The 23,107-nt window shown below is 45.7% G+C and overlaps 1 protein-coding gene across 1 annotated transcript in view; it reads right to left on the reverse strand.

Moving 5' to 3' along the window:
* The window catches only part of LOC144599700 (zinc finger matrin-type protein 3-like), a 35,900-nt gene extending 15,152 nt beyond the window's left edge, over positions 1 to 20,748 (reverse strand). The window contains exons 1-4 of the mRNA XM_078410924.1: positions 20,626 to 20,748; positions 12,822 to 13,147; positions 9,783 to 9,902; positions 4,073 to 4,242 (exon numbers count right to left, since the gene is read on the reverse strand). Coding sequence (XP_078267050.1) covers positions 4,073 to 4,242; positions 9,783 to 9,902; positions 12,822 to 13,109 — 578 coding nt within the window. The 5' untranslated portion in view covers positions 13,110 to 13,147; positions 20,626 to 20,748. The remainder of the gene's footprint in view (positions 1 to 4,072; positions 4,243 to 9,782; positions 9,903 to 12,821; positions 13,148 to 20,625) is intronic.
* Positions 20,749 to 23,107: the final 2,359 nt, after the last annotated feature.

Genomic DNA, 23,107 nt, shown 5'->3' on the forward strand with positions numbered 1-23,107 from the left:
CTATAAAAAACTGTGTAACACAGGTTTATGTTTCAAATCACCCATTTTCAAGGATGTACGCTGGGACAAATACCAAATGCTGCCGAAAGATGATCAGAGCAGAGTGAAAGATGCACTCTGCTGCGTCTGAAACTTGTTGGACTCTCACACAGTCCCCGGGTCCTGGGATGTTGTGGTAGGGGCACGAAGGCTGAATGATAATAGACAATAGACAATATGTGCAGGAGGAGGCCATTCGGCCCTTTGAGCCAGCACCGCCATTAAATGTGATCATGGCTGATCATCCTCAATCAGTACCCCGTTCCTGCCTTCTCCCCATACCCCCTGACTCCGCTATCCTTAAGAGCTCTATCTAGCTCTCTCTTGAATGCATTCAGAGAATGGGCCTCCAATGCCTTCTGAGGCAGAGAATTCCACAGATTCACAACTCTCTGACTGAAAAAGTTTTTCCTCATCTCAGTTCTAAATGGCCTACCTCTTATTCTTAAACTGTGGCCCCTTGTTCTGGACTCCCCCAACATTGGGAACATGTTTCCTGCCTCTAACGTGTCCAACCCCTTAATAATCTTATAACACAGTTAAATATCACAGTTTAACACCCTTTGCTTTTGCACATTCTGGGGCTGGGAACAGGCCTAAGAAAAATAAACTCTCAGGCTGTCTTCTCAAGGGATCGTCTTAAAGAAAAATCAATGTCATGCTTACATACGCAAGTGGAATGATATCGCCTGCTCCGGGAATAGTGACATGTTTGGGTGTATATTTTATTCATGAAGCGTTTGTGAAATTAAAATTGCACAATATCAAAACAAGCCTTGTGGAGTAACTGATGTCATTCCAAACACTCAGCAGCCTCCAGGCACGTCACACAGGCAGAGAGATCTCAATAGTAAATAGTCTACTTCCAGCACAAAGTACCCAACAGTTTGTTATCAGCTTTTAAATCTTCAAAGTGTAGCAAGGAACTGCAGATGCTGGTTTACACTGAAGATTGACACAAAGTGTTGGAGTAACTCAGCCTGTCAAGCAACATCTCTGGAGAAAAGAAAGGTGACGTTTCAGGTCAGAACATTCCGACCCAAAATGTCACCTATTCTTGTTTAAATCTTCAATGTTGTGCGAACATTGGGTGGCGCCAGCAATGGCTGTCTCGCCAACAGTCTCTGTCCCTTCCTTCTCTGTTGTTTTTTTAGTATGTGTTAAATGTATGTTTTTGGTGTTTTCTTTAGCTTGGTTTATGTGGGGGGGTGGGGGTGGGGGGATACTTTTTTAAAAATCTCTTACCTCGACTGCGGCCTAACATCGAGGAGTTGGCGGCCTTTGCTGGAGACCGACTTCGGGAGCTCCAACCGCGGGAGCCTGCGGACTTGGAGCTTCGATCGCCCCGACGCGGGAGCTTCGATCGCCCCGACGCGGGAGCTTCGATCACCCCGACGCGGAGGCATCGACAGCTGGCTGCGGGAGCTTCGAGCCCCGACTGCGGATGGTTCGACTGCCCCGACCGCGGGAGAAAAATGAGGGAAGAAGATTAGACTTTATTGCCTTCCATCACAGTGAGGGATTTGGGGAATCCGCTGTGGTGGATGTTTATGTTAACTTGTATGTAGTTGTCTGTCTTGTTGCTTTTTTTTAGTATGGCTGTATAGTAATACGAATATCACTGTACCTTAATTGTTAAAAGTCCTTTGAAACCTTTGAAACATTGTGCTCAGTACAAATTAAATGCATATTAAGAATACATTTTACATTGAGTAGAGGCCTCTAATTGACAATTTCTTTCTCTGAATAACTCAATTCTTAGTGTAAGAAGGAACTGCAGATGCTGGTTACACTTGGTTCTTAGTGTCAGGTTAAGGACAATTCCTAAACAAAGAATTATTTGGTGATACTTCTCTAAGTAAATTAAACATTATGAGGTTAATTTCTGCCATCTTTAGGAGATGTTCAAAAACAACATTATACTATTCCTTCTTTAGTCTCTTTTATTATTACGGTTTCAGTACCTAAGCTAGAGAAAAGCCTCCTCAGATTTAAATTATTTCCACGTTTTTTTCCAGCCAGACAGACTTCAAGAGAGAACTAGAGCTGTTAAGGATAGCGGAGTCAGGGGGTATGGGGAGAAGGCAGGAACGGGGTACTGATTGTGAATGATCAGCCATGATCACATTGAATGGTGGTGCTGGCTCGAAGGGCCGAATGGCCTACTCCTGCACCGATTGTCTATTGTCATTACAATCATTATTCTGAAAATGCCTGTGTCCCAAGATCAAGTTGTGTAGAAAGGAACTGCAGATGTGTAGGAAAGAACTGCAGATGTTGGTTTAAATCGAAGGTAGACACAAAATGCTGGAGTAACTCAGCAGGACAGGCAGCACCTCTGGAGAGAAGGAATGGGTGACATTTCAGGTCGCGACCCTTCTTCAGACCCTGCAGATGCTGGTTTAAACCGAAGATAAGACCCAAAACGCTGGAGCAACTCAGTGAAGCAACGTTTCGGGTTGAGACTGTCTCGACCAAAAACGTCACCCATTCCTTCTCCCCAGAGGTGCTGCCTGTACTGCTGAGTTACTCCAGCACTTGAATGAATGAATGAATGAATTAATAAGTTTATTGGCCAAGTATGTGCACATACAAGGAATGTGCCTTGGTGCTCCGCTCACAAATGACAACACAAACATACAGTTAACAATTAAAATAAAGCATAACCACATCAAAACAATAAGGATACACCATTACGGTCTAAACATGTGGGTGAAAACAAACCAGAGCAAAAAAGAGACCACAGACTTTGGTTATTGAGTAGAACTATCACTCGTGGAAAAAAAGCTGTTTTTATGTCTGGCTGTGGCTGCTTTGACAGTCCGGAGTCGCCTTCCAGAGGGAAGTGCTTCGAAGAGTTTGTGGCCAGGGTGAGAGGGGTCAGAGATGATCTTGCCCACTCGCTTCCTGGCCCTTGCAGTGTACAGTTCGTCAATGGGGGAAAGGTTGTAGCCAACAACCTTCTCAGCTGTGCGAACGATCCGTTGCAGCCTCCGGATGTCGTGCTTGGTGGCTGAGCCAAACCAGACCATGATGGAGAAGGTGAGGATGGACTCAATGATAGCTCAATGATAGCAGTATAGAATTGGGCCATCATTGCCTGTGGCAGATTGTGTTTCTTCAGTTGCCGCAGGAAGTACATCCTCTGTTGGGCCTGTGGAGTCGATGGTGGCCCCCCATTTAAGGTCCCTGGAGATGATGGTTCCAAGGAATTTAAATGACTCAACAGATGTGACTGTGGTGTTGTTGATGGTGAGTGGGGGGAGGGGAGGGGGATCTCTTCGAGGGGAGGGGGATCTGGACGATGACACCTTGGCCTGGCTCGCCTCAACGGAGCTGCAGGTCTAAAAGACATACGACAGAAGAAGAAGAAGAAGAAGAAGTGCCTATCCCAAGATCAAGCTCTTCTATAAAACAAAAAATATATCTAAATATGCTCTCGGCTATTAATTACCAATGCATCTCTTCAAATAATACAGATATTCTTTTGTGAGACAAATTATGATTAAAAGCTCCTCCTAACTTTAAGGAAGAAGGCTGATTGCTAAGTATGAGAAGTTAGCCTGTATACAGTGTGGAAAAAACAAAACAAATATCCAACATGAGATTTAAACCAAAGCTTCAGAAATAGGAAACAGCAAAAAATAAACGAGAAAATATTTTATTATTTTATTTTTTGTCCTATTCAATTGTTGCTGCCAGCAGTGGAAGAAGAAAAGGAGTTGTGGAATACAGGTCTGTGCTAAGCATTCTTGGGGGAAGATCAGATGACAAAACTTTCCTACCAGGGCACAGTTCCAATGATTAGTAGCAGGTTGGGTAACGGCCTTTCCTAAGATATATAGAGGATGAACACATGGAGGAATAATCATCTTTGACTGTGGACCCTAAAAGAAGCAACTGATATTTAGAAACCTATCATTGAAACAAAGTTTAATTAGGTTTTTGTTTAGAATTAAAACATCCATTCACATTATCAGAATTATCATACTTTTGCTGAAAAAATGTGTAATGGAGTTCTTAGCATACGTACGAGAGAGCATTGGTTTTCTGAGCCTCTGCCAGCCGCAGTCTCTTGGCGTGGTTCTTCCCTTGATAGTGCGCTTGCGCCACAGCAGGGGAACTAAAAGAGGCATCACAGAGTTTGCAGTAATCATTTGCTGTGGCTAGAATCACACGACTTGCCGTCTTAGAGGACCCTGACTGAGTGGAAAATAAGACTCATAAATAATGAATAAAAAGGAGGCCAATTACTATTGTGTCCTATAGAGCTTCTAGTCAACAAGATAACAAGCCACTATATTTAACCCTCACATAGTACAGGTAATAATGACAAAAAAAAGCAACATTTAAGTATTCTAACTTTTAAAAAATAATTTCTGTAGATACTGTGAATACACTATAGTGTTAATTTACAGCCATTTTGGAAGACATCATATTTTGGCTCGTACAACAACCCTGATAGACTGGATTAAAAACCAATCCACGTGGCTTCTTGTGTAAAAAGGAACTGCAGATGCCGGCTTATACCGAAGAAAGACACAATATGTTTGAGTAATTCAGCATGTCAGGCAGCATCTCGGGAGAAAAAGCATGAGTGACGTTTCGTTGGAATCTGAAGAAGGGTTCCGACCCAAAACTTCATCTATCCTTTCTCTACAGGGATGCTGCCTGACCCACTGAGTTATTTCAGCACTTTGTGTCTATCCACGTGGCTTCTGGGTTATTTGTGTCTATCCACGTGGCCAGACTGGGCTATTTCATTCTACGTTATCAATAAATACCAAGCTCATTTGTAGCTAAAATGCTTGTTTAGAATTTGAATCACACATTGTAGTAATATTACATGAAACACTGATTTTCTTTATTGTTTGATTGGCGTAAAGTAACGATTTTACTACCAGAACAGCATTTATTATTAAAATTCATACTCTGAACCCACAAGAGTACTTTTGACAGTGTTACTGAATGTGGAAAATGCTTTTGACACGATAATCTATGGCCCAGTTTAATATCCCAGGAATGCAAATTTAAGAGATTTTACCTTTCTTGGCAGAGAATACAATTAGTAGTGTGTGAAATAAATTTGAGGCTTGATCCAACGGCAGGAAACAAAGTGTTGTGGAATACTGGTCTGTGCAATGTATACTTGGGGGAAGATCAGATGGCAGAACTTTCCTAAGAGGGCATTGTTCCAATGATTGATGGCAGGTTGGATGATGGAGGCTGCTTGTACAGTATCATTGTTTAAAAGGGGTAAGGCAGACCAGCTAGTCAAAAACTAGCCAGGTTCATCAGTGGCAGTCTAAATCTCCTAAAAGCAAAAAAAACCCTGCAGATACTGGAATCTAAAAAAAACACCCACAAAATGGTGGAAATACTCAGAAAGCATTTGTGGAGGGAGAAACTGAAATGATATTTCAGGTCAATGGCTTTTCATCTGACTCAAGAACTTCCAGATTTTTATCTATTTGCTAGTCTTCATTTGTCCCATGCAAAAGGCTTCCTGCTATGTCACCTGCTTTACTATAAACCCACCGACTCGCACAGCTATCTGGACTACACTTCTTCCCACCCGGTCCCCTGCAAAAAGTCTATCCCCTACTCCCAATTCCTCCGTCTACGCCGCATCTGCGCCCGGGATGAGATGTTTCACACTAGGGCTTCCGAGATGTCCTCGTTCTTCAGAAAACGGGGCTTCCCCTCCGCCATTATAGATGAGGCTCTCACTAGGGTCTCTTCTACATCCCGCAGCTCCGCTCTTGCTCCCCCTCCCCCCACTCGCAACAAGGACAGAATCCCCCTCGTTCTCACCTTCCACCCCACCAGCCAACGGATCCAACATATCATCCACCAACATTTCCGTCACCTACAACGGGACCCCAACACTGGCCATATCTTCCCATCCCCTCCCCTCTCTGCGTTCCGCAGAGACCGTTCCCTCCATAACTCCCTGGTCCACTCGTCCCTTCCTACCCAAACCACCCCAACCCCGGGCACTTTCCCCTGCAACCGCACGAGATGCAACACCTGTCCCTTTACCTCCCCCCTCAACTCCATCCAAGGACCCAAACAGTCTTTCCAGGTGAGACAAAGGTTCACCTGCACCTCCTCCAACCTCATCTATTGCATCCGCTGCTCTAGATGTCAACTTATTTACATCGGCAAAACCAAGTGCAGGCTCGGCGATCGCTTCGCTGAACACCTGCGCTCGGTCCGCATTAACAAAACTGATCTCCCGGTGGCCGAGCACTTTAACTCCCCCTCCCATTCCCAGTCTGACCTTTCTGTCATGGGCCTCCTCCAGTGCCATAGTGAGGCCTGCCGGAAGTTGGAGGAGCAGCACCTCATATTTCGCCTGGGCAGTTTGCAGCCCGGTGGTATGAACATCGACTTCTCCAACTTTAGATAGCTCCTCTGTCCCTCCCTTCCCCCCTCCTTCCCAGATCTCCCTCTATCTTCCTGTCTCCACCTATATCCGTCCTTTGTCCCGCCCCCCTGACATCAGTCTGAAGAAGGGTCTCGACCCGAAACGTCACCCATTCCTTCTCTCCCGAGATGCTGCCTGACCTGCTGAGTTACTCCAGCATTTTGTGAATAAATCCTGCTATGTCATACATTTTCAGCAATTTAAGTGAAAATAAAAGTTGGTTAGCTATTATGACAATAACATTGTAAAATTAAACAAAGGGACTGGGCTTTCTCAAGTCATTTGGGGATCTACTATTTGATTGATGCTTTTTTTGCTTGAATTATATAGCATCAGAAAACCTTTTAGAAATTCACAATCAATGTACAATGCATTCAGAAAATATTCAGACCCCTTCTTTTTTTCCACATTTTGTTACGTTACAGCCTTATTTAAAAATGGATTAGATATTTTTTTTTAATCATCAATCTACACACAATACCCCAAAATGAAGAAGCGAAACCAGGTGTTTAGAAATTTTTGCTAAGTAATTAAAAAGAAATAACTGAAATATTAAATTTACATAAGTATTCAGACCCTTTGCTGTGACACTCAAAATTGAGCTTGGGTTCATCCTGTTACCATTGATTATCCTTGAGATGTTTCTACAACTTGATTGGAGTCCACCAGTGGTAAATTAAATTGATTGGACATGATTTGGAAAGGCACATACCTGTCTATACAAGGTCCCACAGTTGACAGTGCATGTCAGAGCAAAAACCAAGCCACGAAGACGAAGGAATTGTCCGTAGACCTCAGAGACAGGATTGTGTCGAGACACAGATCTGGGGAAGGGTATAAAACAATTTCTGCAGCATTGCAGGTCTTGAAGAGCACAGTGGCCTCGGTCACTCTTAAATGGAAGAACTTTGGAACCACCAGGACTTCATACAGCTGGCCGCCCGGCCAAACTGAGCAATCGGAGGAGAAGGGCCTTGGTCAGGATCGAGGGAAAGATGAACGGAGCAAAATACAGAGATCTATGATGAAAACCTGCTCCAGAGCATTCTGGACCTCAGACTGGGGCGGAGGTTCACCTTCCAACAGGACAATGACCCTATGCACACAGCCAAGACAACACAGGAGTGGCTGTGTGACAAGTCTGTGAATGTCCATGAGTGGCCCAGCCAGAGTCCGGACTTGAACCTGATCGAACATCTCTGGAAGGACCTGGAAATAGCTGTGCATCGACGCTCTCCATCCAACCTGACAGAGTTTGAGAGGATCTGCAGAGAAGAATGGGAGAAATTACCCAAATACAGGTGTGCCAAGCTTATAGCGTCATACCCAAGAAGACTTGAGGCTGTAATCGCTGTCAAAGGTGCTTCAACAAAGTACTGAGTTAAAGGGTCTGAATACTTATCTAAATGTGATATTTCAGTTATTTCTTTTTAATTACTTTGCAAAAATTTCTAAACAACTGTTTTCCCTTTTTTTATTATGGGGTATTGTGTGTAGATTGATGATAAAATTTTTTTTTAATCCATTTTAAAATAAGGCTGCACCATAAGAAAATGTGGAAAAAGCGAAGAGGTCTGAATACTTTCTGAATGCACTGTATATAAATGGATCTGTGGATGGTGAATTCCACGGAAGTGCTGAATATTTCAGACGTTGTTATATTCCAAAGAAAACAACCGGAAGATCATAAAGCAAGATAGACACAAAAAGTTGGAGTAACTCAGCGGGATAAGCAGCATCTCTGGAGAAGGAATGGGTGACGTTTCGGGTCGAGACCCTTCTTCAGACTGGTTAAGGATAAGGGAAACGAGAGATATGGACAATGATATGGAGAGATAAAGAACAATGAATAAAAGATATGCAAAAAAAGTCATGATGATAAAGGAAACATGCCATTGTTAGCTGTTTGTAGGGTGATAACGAGAAGCTGGTGCGACTTGTGTGGGGGAGGGATAGAGAGAGAGGGAATGCTGGGGCTACCTGAAGTGAGAGAAATCAATATCAGAGAGTGGTGAGTCTGTGGCATTCTCTGCCACAGAAGGTAGTTGAGGCCAGTTCATTGGCAAGATTTAAGAGGGAGTTAGATGTGGCCCTTATGGCTAAAGGGATCAGGGGGTATGGAGAGAACGCAGGTACAGGTTACTGAGCTGGATGATCAGCCATGATCATATTGAATGGCGGTGCAGGCTCGAAGGGCCGAATGGCCTACTCCTACACCTATTTTCTATGTTTCTATGTTTCTAATATTCATACCACCAGGCTGTAATCTGCCCAAGTGAAATATAAGATGCTGTTCCTCCAATTTGCATTTAGCCTCACTCTGACAATGGAGGAGACTCAGGACTGAAAGATCTGTGTAGGAATGGGAAGGAGAATTAAAGTGGGGGATCAGGTAGGTTCAGGCGGGCTGCGTGAAGGTGTTCTGCAAAACGGTCACCCAGTCTACGTTTGGTCTCACTGATGTACAAGAATCCACATCTTGAACAACGGATACAGTCGATGAGGTTGGAGGAGGTGCAGGTGAACCTCTGTCATAAAGCAAGGATTGAAATACTGCCCTATTTAATCTAAAGCATCAGATCAGACAAAAGCAGCTCAGCAGCAAAAGATGCATCTTACGTATGTTGGTCCATCACTTAGCAGGAGCTTTTTGGAGAGCCTAAGCTGTCAGCAAACATGTAAAGACTTCTGCAAACACATTAGATTACAGCTTGATTTCGATTATTAGCATTTTGATTCCTTGCCTCACCTAATCCAATGGGATGCTAAAATCAAGGCCAACATTTCAGGTAATTGAATTCAATTTGTCCATTAAGAGTGGCAAAAAGACCACTGGTATAAAGATGAACTTTAAAAAGGTTCAGCACTTCCAAGATTCCATGATGATATTTGAAGAACGAAATGTCTTAACCAACATTTTCAAAATATAGATTATGTTTCCTCTGGTGATCTAATTTTACTTGAGAACGTATATTACTGAGTGCATAAAATAGTGAACTTCAACCGTTAGTGCAAGGTAAATAGGAATGTTGTTCTGTTTTTGCCACTCACCATCATACTCAAAATCCCAAAATATGGCAGATAATTTAAACACCCACTGTTGCATCGGCTCTACAATGGTGGGGAATTTACACAGGAGCACATGAAACGTGTTATAAATAAGTACCGTAGATGCTGAGAAAATAACTATACAAACAAAACATTATTTAAGGTATCAAATTCAACCATAATGCTAAATGAGTTATGCTCCTTCCAGAAAACCCGAGTTGTAATTTTCAGACATTTCTTCAATATCAACATACATTTACAATACCTGGGCTGCTGGAGGATGAGGCTGTGTTGGTGGCTGATCTACAGGATTAGTCATTTTGGAAGCAGACACACACTGATGCCCAGCATAATAATTACGAAGTTTCTTCGAGTGGTTTTTCCCCTAAAATAAACATTATTTACACATGACTGGGATAGAGAGAAAATATACATTCTGCAGATGGGATAATATGCAAGAGAGAGTATTTTCAATACTAGCTGTATATGCACACATCTTTCTCACCTTTGTTCATTGAGCTTAATAATCTATCTTTACTTCTAGTCCGATTCTCTGTTTATTAGCAAATTTATTTTCTCCTGAGGTCTTCCTCTAATTTTCTTACAGATAAATGTGATCAAGATAAACTAAGGCAAAAATAACTGTCACATCAATTATCCTTTGTCCTGACTGCTGTTTAAACAGTCGTTCAACTTTGCTTGATACTCCACAATTGCTGCCTTGTATAATGAGTATTTCTCTTTCCAGCATTTTCTACTTTTATCATTAAAATGCAGGGTGCACTGCTCTGGGGGAAATGTGAACGTGGCTGAGTGTGGATGCTATCTCAGCTTCTGTCAAGTTGCCATGCAACAGAATAAAGTGATTCTTCACATGGAAGCTATTTGACATTCATGTGAATTCAAACAGAAGCCTTCAGTACTTACGTTATTATATATTTGCTTCTCTAAACCCACTGGTATCTAGGGATTCTAATTCATTTATCTCCAGTTTAGTTTAGAGTTTTGAGATAGAGCGGGGAAACAGGCCCTTCGGCCCACTGAGTCTGTGCTGACCAATGATCACCCGTATACTAATTGTATGTTTTTGTCATTTTGCATCCGACAAACTAGGGGCAATTTACAGAAGCCTATTTACCTATAAATCTGCACGTCTTTGGAGTGTGTTGGAGCACCCAGAGAAAACTCACGCGGTTACAGGGGGAACGTACAAACTCCGTACAGATAGCACCAGTGGTCAGGATCAAACCCGGGTCTCTGGCGCTGTGAGGAAGCAACTCTGCTGCTGCACCACCGTTCCGCCCCATTTACTCTCCTTTTATTTCCTCTATCTCCTTCTCCTCCCTAACCCACTCACTCCACTCCTCATCTTCATTTTACCGTGCTGTACTCCCTCCACTGCTCTAAACCGATCTCTTCCCTCTCATTTTTGTGTCTTTCAATATGCTCCACTCTTCACCGTCACTCAATAAAATACCAATTGAATGGGGTTGCGCATGTGTGTGGTCAAAATCAACACACACATGCAGGTTGGAAAAAAACTGCAGATGCTGGTTTAAATCAAAGGTAGACACAAAATGCTGGAGTAACTCAGCAGGTTAGGCAGCATCTCGGGAGAGAAGGAATGGGTGACGTTTCAGGTCAAGAGACCCTTCTTCAGTCTGAAGCAGGGGTCTCGACCCGAAACGTCACCCATTCCTTTTCTCCCGAGATGCTGAGTTACTCCAGCATTTTGTGTCCACACACATGCAGGTAGCAGCAGGGAAATAATGTGGGAATCAGGGATTGAATAGTTGCAGAAAATGTAAAACTATGGTCATTAAATGTTTGAAAATAACCAAAACTTGAAGGAAAGAGATTCCGCAGCTGGCATTTAATACCAGTAACTTCTTTACATTAATTACCTCCTCACTTTTAATATACTCCAATATCAGGTTTGCTGCTGAAATGATAGCAAGGCACAGCTCGGGCAAGAGCAGATGAATTTTGCATTAATTTTCTGATGTAACTGTGCATATGCAATCACCAAAAATTGCTCCTCTATTTACTTTCACATCAGTCATTGACATTAGCATCACTGTTAATTGTACAAGAATCTGGCCGAATATAAAGTCAAAGTATTATGAAAATAAAAGCTTTTTATTTTAATATGAATGAAGTAGATCTTTTGTTCGATCATTAACTATACCTTTGCTTCACCGTGAAAGAGAAAAGCTCCACCCATCCTGTCGCTGTTGTTCCCACCAGCCATCACCCCTCATCTAGTTCCATTCTTCACCACCCTTTCCCATCAGATTGCAGAATCTGCAGCCTTTTGTTCACTTATTACCCTGCCTGCTACCTCCACCTCCCTGCCTCCCTCACCTGACTTCACTGCCATCAACCCCTCCCTACCGATATCCATCTGTCCCCTGCTAACTCTTTCCCCACTCCCACCATCTTACCCTCTACTCTTTCAGTCTAGGTGAAGGGTCCTGTCCCGAAACATCGACAGTCCATTCCCCCCCCCGCAGATGTTGCCCGGTCTGCTGATATTCTCCAGCTGCTCTCTCTTCTTGTAAGGAAATAAAATGACCCCGTAGACACAAAAAGCTGGAGTAACTCAGCGGGACAGGCAACATCTCTGGAGAGAAGGAATGGGTGACGTTTCGGGTCAAGACCCTTCTTCAGACTAGTTAGGGATAAGGGAAACGAGAGATATAGATGGTGATGTCGAGAGATAAAGAACAATGAATGAAAGATATGCAAAAAAGTAACGATGATAAAGGAAACAGGCCATTGTAAGCTGCTTGTAGGGTGAAAATGAGAAGCTGGTGCAACTTGGTTGGGGGAGGGATAGAGAGAGGGGAAATGCCGGGGCTACCTGAAGTGAGAGAAATCAATATTCATACAACTGGGCTGTAAACTGCCCAAGCGAAATATGAGATGTTGTTCCTCCAATTTGCGTTTAGCTTCACTCTGACAATGGAGGAGACCGAGGACAGAAAGGTCTGTATAGGAATGGGAAGGAGAATTAAAGTGTCCAGCAACTGGGAGATCGGGTTGGTTCACGTGGGCTGAGCGAAGGTGTTCTGCAAAACGATTTCCTGGTCATTTCAATAGTTCAACAGAGTATTGGGGCTCACGTAGTCGACCTCCCCGTGGTGAGCCCTGTCAACTGATCTCAGTCAGGCGAACGACAACAAACAAGGACAACAGAAGCAGAAGAAGCTTCATAACTTCTGCTGCCTCAAACGCAAGAAGAGAAGAACAGAGTATCATTGTATTCACAGATGCACATTTAATTCATTGTTGGCCCACTTACCTGGTAGTGTGCCTGTGCTTGCTGCGTTGAATTGAGAGAGACATTGCACAATTTACAATGTAGTGGTCTACAGAGATCTGCCAAAACAGGATCTTGGTCTGCATCAAAAGGTAGTGTTTTTTCTTGTGTTAAAAGATCAATCTCTGACTTTGATGATTTAAACATCTGCGTAGGTAACAATTGCGAGGTTGGAGGCATCATTGCAGGCGAGATTGGCTGAAGGTTCTGGGATCGCTTTGAAAGTAGTGTCTGGGATAAAGCTGTACGTTCATATGGCTGTTGACACATTGGAGGTTCAGAAGCAGACTTTACCGTTGTTTCTCGGACTGAATAAAAGAATAAAATTGAATATCTGTATTATCCGTTCGCACACACTTCCTATCTGTGACGCTCCCAGCTTTCTGCTATGTTTTTATTGGCTTTATGCTTTCATAATTCCCTGCATGATTTTTAAAGAAACATTCCTTATACAGATGGCAGAATCATCAGTGATTGTACAGAAGCTTTCTGGGTGCATTAGTAAGCACTGGCTTCACATTTTTAAAGATAAAGCCTATTAAGCTCATTGTTTGTACTATTTTTATTGAGTAGCAATTTTTTTCAGTTGCTGGAGTTCTCAAATATAAACAAAAAAACCCTCAAGAAACCTTCAGTCCAATTAGCGAGAAATTGATTCATTTTCAGGTCAATAACCTTTGCAGATGGCTTCATCAATATCCTGTCCACCTGTGACACCACTTTCAGTGAACTATGGACGCACTCTGTGGTGCCCCTGTTCTTCAACTATTCCTACAATCCCTGCCAACTATTCCACATATCCTACCAGAATTTGACTTCCCAAAATCCATGACCTGCATTCGCCCTGCCATTGTTCTGTCCACTTTCCCAGCTGATCTCTGTCCTGCTATATCCTTAGACAACATTCTTCACTATCTATGAATCCACGAGTTTTGGTGCCAACTGCAAACCTACTTATTCCCCCTGCATTCTCATCCAGGTTATTTATATACATTACAAACAGCAGCCATCCCATTTACCAGTACATGGCCCATTATCTGCATGCCAGGTGATTCAAAGTGGCAGCACAGAAAATTCATAATTGTCTGCAGTGCTGCAGTTAAATCTTTCACAATGTCCGAAGGTACACTTCAACCCCTGGTGATTTATCCACCGTAATATCCCTCAAGACTGCTAGCACCTCCTCTTTAGTAATTCAGATGTATTCATTTACCTCAGTTCCTTTGCTTCTGCGAACTTCTCCTCATTAAGAGCCTCAGAGGGGGTCTTTAATGACAGTCTCATAGTCACATCACCTCCAGAAAGATGTGAACAAAGGTTGTCAGCACCTGTTGCTTCTGCAATGATCTTAATTATCTTTCAGTTTCAAATTGTGAATAGTTACCACAATCCCTGGTGCCTTGGGTCTGGTGGCAAGTAACCAAGCATTTCCCAAGGCACATCCAAGCAAATTGCAAGGTTGAAGTTAGGGGAGTGGGTGGGGTAATGCAACATGTCTTTCCAGGATGATGATGATGATATATCTATATTGCGATGAATTTTACAGCCACCTCCTGATATTAGTCCACATGAATTCTTATTTTGGTACGTTTTTTGCTTCTCTACCGTTGGAGTTTTTCAGCGTTCATGGACATTATTCAATTTGAGTGTTTGCTTTGTGGGAGTCAAAAGGTTTGATTGCCACACTGACTTCAAACTTCATTTCTCCTCTATCTGTACACTGTGGATGGCTTGTCTAGTCTTTTCGGTGACTGCGTAGCATGCAACAAAAGCACTTTTCACTGTACCTTGGTACACGTGATGATAATAAACTAAACAAATCACAGTTTCAATAATTCTCCATATGATCAACCAGAAATCAGCTGTGGCTCAGTTACCATATTCTTGCCCCTGACTCAAAAGGTTTCCAACTCCATTCCAGAAAGCTCAAATATAAAAGAATATAGAAAAAAATGTTGGAATTAACCAATTGGATTGATCAATGTTTATTGCATAACCGATATTATCATGTAGACACAAGGAACTGCAGATGCTGCTTTCCAAAAAAAAGGCACTGTGCTATAATAATTCAGCAGGCCAGGCAGCATCTCTGGAGAGCATGGATAGAAACATAGAAAGTAGGTGCAGGAATAGACCATTCGGCCCTTCGAGCCAGCATCGCGTTTCAATATGATCATGGCTGATCATCCAGGATCATTACCCTGTTCCTGCTTTTTCTCCATATCCCTTGATTCCGTCAGCCCCAAGAGCTATATCTAACTCTCTCTTGAATGCATCCAGTGAATTGGCCTCCACTGCCTTCTGTGGCAGAGAATTCCACAGATTCACAACTCTCTGGGTGAAAAGGTTTTTTCTCATCTCAGTCCAAAATGGCCGACCCATTTTTCTTAAACTGTGACCCCTGGTTCTGGACTCCCCCAACATCGGGGACATTTTTCCTAACCTCTCCAATCCCTTAAGAATTTTATATGTTTCTATACGATCTCCTCTCATCCTTCTAAATTCCAGTGAATATAAGCCCATTCAATCCATTCTTTCATCATATGTCAGTCCCGCCATCCCGGGAATTAACCTGGTGAACCTGCACTGCACTCACTCAATAGCAAGAATGTCCTTCCTCAAATTAGTATACCAAAACTGCACACAATACTCCAGGTGCCGTCTCACCAGGGCCCTGTACAACTGCAGGAGGACCTGCTTGCTCCTATACACAAAACCTCTCGCTATGAAGGCCAACATGCCATTGGCTTTCTTCACTGCCTGCTGTACCTGCATGCTTACTTTCAGTGACTGATGTACAAGGACACCTAGTCTCGTTGCATCTCCCCTTTTCCTAATCTGACACCATTCAGATAATAATCTGCCTTCTTGTTCTGCCACCAGTGGAAAACCTCACATTTATCCACATTATACTGCCTCTGCCATGCATCTGCCCACTCATCCAACCTATCCAAGTCACCCTGCAGCCTCATAGCATCTTCATCGCAGCTCACACTGCCACCCAGCTTTGTGTCATCCGCAAAGTTGGAAATGTTACATTTAATTCCTTTGTCTAAATCATTAATATATATTGTAAGTAACTGGGATCCCAGCACTGAGCCTTGCGGCACCCCACTAGTCACTGCCTGTCATTCTGAAAAAGACCCATTAATTCCTATTCTTTGCTTCCTCTCTGCCAACCAGTTCTCAATCCATGTCAATACCCTACCCCCAATACCAACTGGTCTAATTTTGCACACTAATCTCTTGTGTGGGACGTTGTCAAAGGCTTTTTGAAAGTCCAGGTACACCACATCCATTGGCTCTCCCTTATCCATTTCTACTTGTTACATCCTCAAAAAATTTCCAGAAGATTAGTCAAGCATGATTTCCCCTTCTTAAATCCATGCTGACTTTGACAGATCCTGTCACTGCCTTCCAAATCCGCTGCTATTACATCTTTAATAAGCATCTGCCCACTACTGATGTCAGGCTAACTGGTCTATAATTGCCTGTTTTCTCTCTTCCTCCTTTCTTAAAAAGTGGGGTTACATTAGCCACCCTATGATAGGCGATGTTTCAGGTCAGGACCAATCTTCAGCCTGATTGTGGTAATGGGGAGAAAGCTCAAAATTAGATGTGAGTGGGACAAAGTCTGGCAATGAATAGATGGATATAGGTGAGGGGGGGGGGGTTGATAAAGGGAAATTAAAGAATAATTCCCCCCCCAAAAATGGGCACCTATGGCTATGATCTGAATTTGTTAAAAAATGGTGCAATCAGAAACAGAGTCCAAGGACAAATGTGAAGAGCAATTCTACACTGAGCTGCACTGGAACAGTAGTTATCAATTAATCTCGCGTTAGTATCTGCTTTTCTGCAACAGGAAAATATATATTACTAAACTAAAAGAAATGTGTTTCACATTCGAGAGCATCTGGAAAAATAGGGCTCTCTTTACGTTTACCATACCCTTAGTAGTGGGAAAAGAAACTGACAACTGCCACGTCACCAGGTCAGCAACTCAGAATCAATTAACAGAGAAAGACAAATTATTAGCATTTCCAAAAAGTATTAGTCTACTGTAAGAAAAGTATCTGCAATCAAGTAATCTCCTGAGTATCTGAGTATTTTCAAAGTTAAAGGGACATCCTATGGTCTTATTTATTCTCTGACTAGACCAAGTGGACCCGTTGGGCCCAAACCTCTCCTGCATTGGTGCAACACCCTCTCCTCCCTCCTCCCCTTTCTTCCCCCCTCCCTCCCTCAACCCCTCTTATCCTCCCTCCTCCCCACTCTCTCCCTCCCTCCCTCCCCAGGAGATTGATTTAAACTTTAAAATATGAATAACTTAAAAAAATAAGACCGATTTCAATGAAATTTCTTCCATTAGCACCAAAGGCACGACGGTGAGTAAGGTGGGCCTAAAATTGTCGCGCTATCGTGTACCGTTTTGGCTGTAGTTCAGGAACAAACAAACAAACAAACTAGAGTTTTAGTATATAGATATATAGACGATCATACATAGACAATAAGAGCAGGCCATTCGGCCCTTCGATACACCGCCATTCAATGTGATCATGGCTGATCATCCACAATCAGTACCCCGTTCCTGCCTTCTCCCCATATCCCTTTATTCCACTAGCCTTAAGAGCACTATCTAACTCTCTTTTGAATGCATCCAGTGAATCGGCCTCCACTGCCTTCTATGGCAGAGAATTCCACAACTCTCTGTGTGAAAAGGTTTTTCTTCATCTCAGTCCTAAATGGCCTACCCCTTATTCTTAAACTGTGGCCCCTGGTTCTGGACTCCCCAAACATCGGGTACATATTTCCTGCATCTAGCGTGTCCAATCCCTAAATAATTTAATATGTTTCTATAAGATCCCCTCTCATCCTTTTAAATTCCAGTGAATCATGGAGTCATACAGCATGGAAAGAGACTCTTCGGCCCAACTCAACCATGCCGACCAAGATGCACCTTCTAAGCCAGTCCCAATTGCCCGTGTTTGGCCCAGATCCCTTTAAATCTTTTCTATCCATTTACCTGTCCAAGTGTCTTTTAAATGACACCTGCTTCAATTACTTCCTCTGGCAGCTTGTTCCATTTATCGACCAATTGGAGTGAAAAAGCTGCCCCTCAAGTTCCCATTAAATCTTTCCCTTCTCAACTTAAACCAATGCCCTCAGTTCTTGATTCCCCTAACCCAGCAAAAAGACTGTGCATTCACCCTATCTATTCCTTTCATGATTTTATACACCGTTATAAGATCAGCCGTCAGCCTCATTTAAAAACTCAATCAAATTTATGAGACATGATCTCCCATGCACAACACCAAGCTGACTCTCTGTAGTCAACTACAAATGCATGTCCATCTAATCCTTCAGTATCCTCGCCAGTAACTTTCCTACCATAGTTTATAGATCTATGTTTCTTTCTTTGCAGTCTTTCTCAAATATATTTATTGTGCTGATCTTAAACCACTGATGGGCATCACAGTGGCGCAGCTGGTAGAGCAGCTGCCTCACCGCACCAGACCTGGGTTCGAACCTGACCTCGGGTGCTGTCCGTGTGGAGTTTGCATGTTCTCCTTGTGACCACGTGGATTTGCTCCAGTTTCGTCCCACATCCCAAAGTCGCGCGGCTTTGTAGGTTAGTTGGCCCTCTGTAAATTGTCCCCTAGTGTGTGGGGAGTGAATGAGAAAGCTGGATAACATAGAACTAGGGTGTGAATGGGCGATCGATGGTCGGCATGGACGTGGGCAGAAGGGCCTGTTTCTGTGCTGTATCTCTAAACTACACTGGATCCCTCGGCCCTTTTCTCCAGAGATGCTGCCTGTCCCACTGAGTTACTCCAGCATTTTGTGTCTATCTTCTGTTTAAACCAGCATCTGCAGTTCCTTCCTACGCATGCTGAATGGTGGGATGTACAAGCAGCTGTGGTGGATCAGGGGCTTGACATCTGTGGTAGAAATGTGTAGGAAGGAATTGCAGATGCTGGTTACACACCGAAGATGAACAATTCTACTGATTGTACGCCTCCTTGTCACCTTCCCTCAGCTAACCTCTACATCTCCAGAGATGCTGCCTAACCTGCTGAGTTACTCCAGCATTTTGTGTCTATCTGTGGTGGGAAAGTTACAGGAGAGGATGCTGAAGGATGGATTGGATCAACCTGTGTTTGATCAGGGATAGTCAGCATGGCCGTGTGCATGGAGATAGATGCAAAGTGTAAGAGTAACTCAGCGGGTCAGGCAGCATCTCTTAAGAGAAGGAATAGGTGACGTTTCGGGTCGGGACCCTTCTTCAGACTGAGAGTCAGGGGAGAGGGTGTCTAGACCTATGGAAGGGTAAGGGAAGTTGTGAAAACGACAGATCAAAGCAGAAATTGATAAGGAAATATAGAATGGTTCGTTGATAGCTGAGAGGAAGGTGACAAGGAGGCATGCAATCAGTAGATTTGTGTTGGAAGGAACTGCAGATGCTGGTTTACACTGACACAAAATGCTGAAGTAACAGGCAACATCTCTGGAGATGTAGAAATTAGCTGAGGGAAGGTGCAAGGAGGCGTACAATCAGTAGAATTGTCTATCTTCGGTGTGTAACCAGCATCTGCAATTTCTTCCTACGCATTCCTACTACAGATGTCAAGCTCACTGATCCACCCCAGCTGCTTGTACATCCCATCATTCAGCATGTGTAAGAAGGAACTGCAGATGCTGGTTTAAACCGAAGATAGACACAAAATGCCAAAGTAATTCAGCGGGTCAGGCAGCATCTCTGGAGAAAAGGAGACCCTTCATCATCCCCTCCAGTAACTTTCCCACCACAGATGTTTAAGAAGGAACATGCAGATGCTGTTTTCCCACCAGTGATGTCGGGCTCACTGATCCACCCCAGCTGCTTGTACATCTCACCCTTCAGCACGTGTAGGAAAGAACTACAGATGTGGGTTTAAATCGAAGGTAGTCACAAAATGCTGCAATAACTCAGCGGGACAGGCGGCATCTCTGGAGAGAAGTAATGGGTGACGTTTCGGGTTGAGGCCACTTCTTCAGATTGACATTTTGCGATTACATTTTTGTGTTTTGTGTCATTTTGTGCCTACCATCCTTCAGCACCCCCTCCAGTAACCTTCAAGAATTAAGATTCAATTTATTGTCACATATACCAATTTAAGGTACAGTGAAATTTGAGTTACCTTCCCACCACAGATGTGCAAGTAGGAACGTGCAGATGTGGCTTTCCCAGCACAGATGTGTAGGAAGGAACGTGCAGATGTTGCTTTCCCACCACAGATGTGCAAGGAACGTGCAGATAGATGCTGCTTTCCCACCACAGACACAGTCTGTTGTCAGGCATCACTGATCCAGCTTGCCCCAGGTATTTAGACGCACAGAGTGCTGGAGTAACTCAGCGGGACAGGCAGCATCTCTCTGGAGAGAAGGAATGGGTGACGTTTCGGGTCGAGTGTGAAGAAGGGTGTGGACCCGAAACTCCTTCTCTCTCCTCATTTCCCTCCAACATTTCTGTGTCAGTGTGTAAGATACAGCATCTGCCCGGGCACTTTACTAGTCACTTGGTCACGGTGCACCGTGCCGGTGCGGGCGGGGCGGGACGGGGACAGGAGGGGGCATCCAGCAGCCGCTCTCTACCCAAACACGACCCCCCCCCTCACCGCCATTTTGCCCGCTCCATCCCCACCTGTGCTGTGTTGCCCCCTCCGTTAGGTTGTTCACCGCGGCTGCGGCCGGTTGGGAGAGGAGGGAGGTGAGGGGCTGGAGGTGAGGGGCTGGAGCCACCTACCTTTGGGCCGGGCCCGCGGGCAGCCGGTGCCTCAGCGGCCGGTGCTGCGGCGGCGGCGGCGATGCCGGGCGGGCGGGCGGGGCGATGGACGCCGGGCCCGGCCCATGGCTCCGCCCCCCTCACCCCTCCCCCCTCCCCGCTCGCGCTCCGCCGGCCGTGGCTCCGGCTCCAGCAACGGCTCTTCGCGTCGCGCGCCGTCGCCATGGCGACTGCGGGGCAACGGCCCCCACGCACGTGACGCGCTGCGGGGCAACGGCGCCGAGCCCCACCACGTGACGCGCAGCGGGGCAATCGCGCTCACCACGTGATCAGTAGGGGCGGGGCCCACCTAGATTGCTCCCTGGCCATCGCAACCGGGGCAAGCGGTGTGACCCACGTGATCCGCAGCGGGGCAACCAGACGGTCCCACGTGATCTGCGGGCGGGGCAATAGGGTGACCCACCTGATCCATTGCGGGCCCCACTTGCCGCGCTGCGGGGCGAGGCAGCGGCGACGGCCCACGTGAGTCAACTTGTGGCCGACCGCGCCCGCCACGTGACGCGCTGCGGGGCAACGGCACTGGCGACGGCCCACGTGACGCACTGCGCGGCAGCGGCACTGGCGTCGACCCACGAGATGCACTGCGGGGCAACGGCCCACGTGACGCGCTGCGGGGCGACGGCAACGGCGCCGGACCACGTGACGCGCTGGGCGGGCAACTGCGCCCGCCACGTGACGCGCTGTGGGGCAACGGCAATGGCGCCGGCCCACCTGACGCACTGCGGGGCAACCGTGCCCGCCAATGCGCGCGCTGCCGGGCAGCGGCCTGCTGGGCTGCCGATAGCCAGCCGGCCGGCGGTTTTCGTCGTCTATTGAGCGGCTGGTTCCCTGAATCTCCCCCACCCCCGTCAGCACAGCACAGCACAGCAGCGCCGGCCCGTGTGGACAGGAGGTATCTCTCCCTCCTAACCCTTCTCCCATAACCTCCGACACCCGCTTGGTCTCCTCAACTTGGTCAAAATGGCCCACTACACTACTCATTCACTCACTTATGAGGTGTTTGCACAGTAATCAACCAGAACCGCACGAACCAAGCATCTCTCTCGCTCTCTCTCTGCCTTAAATATATCCACTGACTTGGCCTCCACCGCCTTCCGAGACGGAAAATAATATGATGCCATTAAGCAGGAGAGAGAAGATTTAATTTACGAAGATATTGGAAGGTCATGGGTAGGCCATGTTTCGGGCCGGAACCCCTCTTTAGACTGATTGTAGTAGGGGTGAGAAAGGTCGAATGATTAAAGCAGGATAGTGTGACATACTTCCCCCTTCCTTCCCTCCCCTTCCTCCCCTCCCTCCCTCCCTCCTTCCTCCTCCCTCCCTCCTTCCTCCTCCCTCCCTCCCTCCTCCCTCCCTCCTCCCTCCCCCTTCCCGCCCTCCTCCCCTTCCTTCCCGCACTCCTCCCTCCCTTTCCTCCCCTCCCTCCCCTCCCTCCCCTCCCTCCCCTCCCTCCCCTCCCTCCCCTCCCTCCCCCCCCTCCCTCCCCCCCCTCCCTCCCCTCCCTCCCCTTCCTCCCCTCCCTCCCCTCCCTCCACCCTTCCTTCCCTCCCTCCTCCCTCCCCTTCCTCCTCCCTCCCCTTCCCGCCCTCCTCCCCTTCCTTCCCGCACTCCTCCCTCCCCTTCCTTCCCGCCCTCCTTCCTCCCCTCCTCCTCTCCCTTCCTCCCCCTTTCCCCATCCTCCCTTCCATCCCCTCCCTTCCTTCCCCCCCCTCCTTTTCATCCCTAGCCTTTGTTCACCCATCTATTAATCATCCCCCCCCCTCACCTGCATCCATCTACCAGAGCTTTGTCCAGCCCCACCTCTCATCCAGCTTTCTCTTCCCCTACTACAGTCCGTCAGATGAAGAGTCCCAACCCAAAACATTACCTATCCATGTTCTCCAGAGATGCTGCCTGACCTGCGGAGTTACTCCAACACTATGAAACGTCACCTATCCATGTTCTCCAGAGATGCTGCCTGACCTGCGGAGTTACTCCAACACTATGAAACGTCACCTATCCATGTTCTCCAGAGATGCTGCCTGACCCGCTGAGTTACTCCAGCACTCTGTGAAACGTCACCTATCCATGTTCTCCACAGATGCTGCCTGACCTGCTGAGTTACTCCAGCACTCTGTAAAACGTCACCTATCCATGTTCTCCGGAGATGCTGCCTGACCCGCTGAGTTACTCCAGTACTTTGTGTATTTTTGGTGTAAACGAGCACCTGAACTTCATTGTGTTATATTTGAAAGACAGTTGGACAATAGGAGAGGTTTAGAGGGGTAAGGGCCAAACTCGGACATATGGCACTAGTTTAGATGGGGCATCGTGGTCGGCATGGACGAGTTAGGTCAACTGGCCTGTTTCTGTGCTACATGAATCTCAGCAACCGAACCTGGTCCTAACTTGCTCATTCACCAATTTTAAAGTTTGTAAGTTCATAAGTGATAGGAGCAGAAAT

This window comes from Rhinoraja longicauda, chromosome 13, assembly GCF_053455715.1.
Source record: "Rhinoraja longicauda isolate Sanriku21f chromosome 13, sRhiLon1.1, whole genome shotgun sequence".
Classification (NCBI taxonomy): domain Eukaryota; kingdom Metazoa; phylum Chordata; class Chondrichthyes; order Rajiformes; family Arhynchobatidae; genus Rhinoraja; species Rhinoraja longicauda.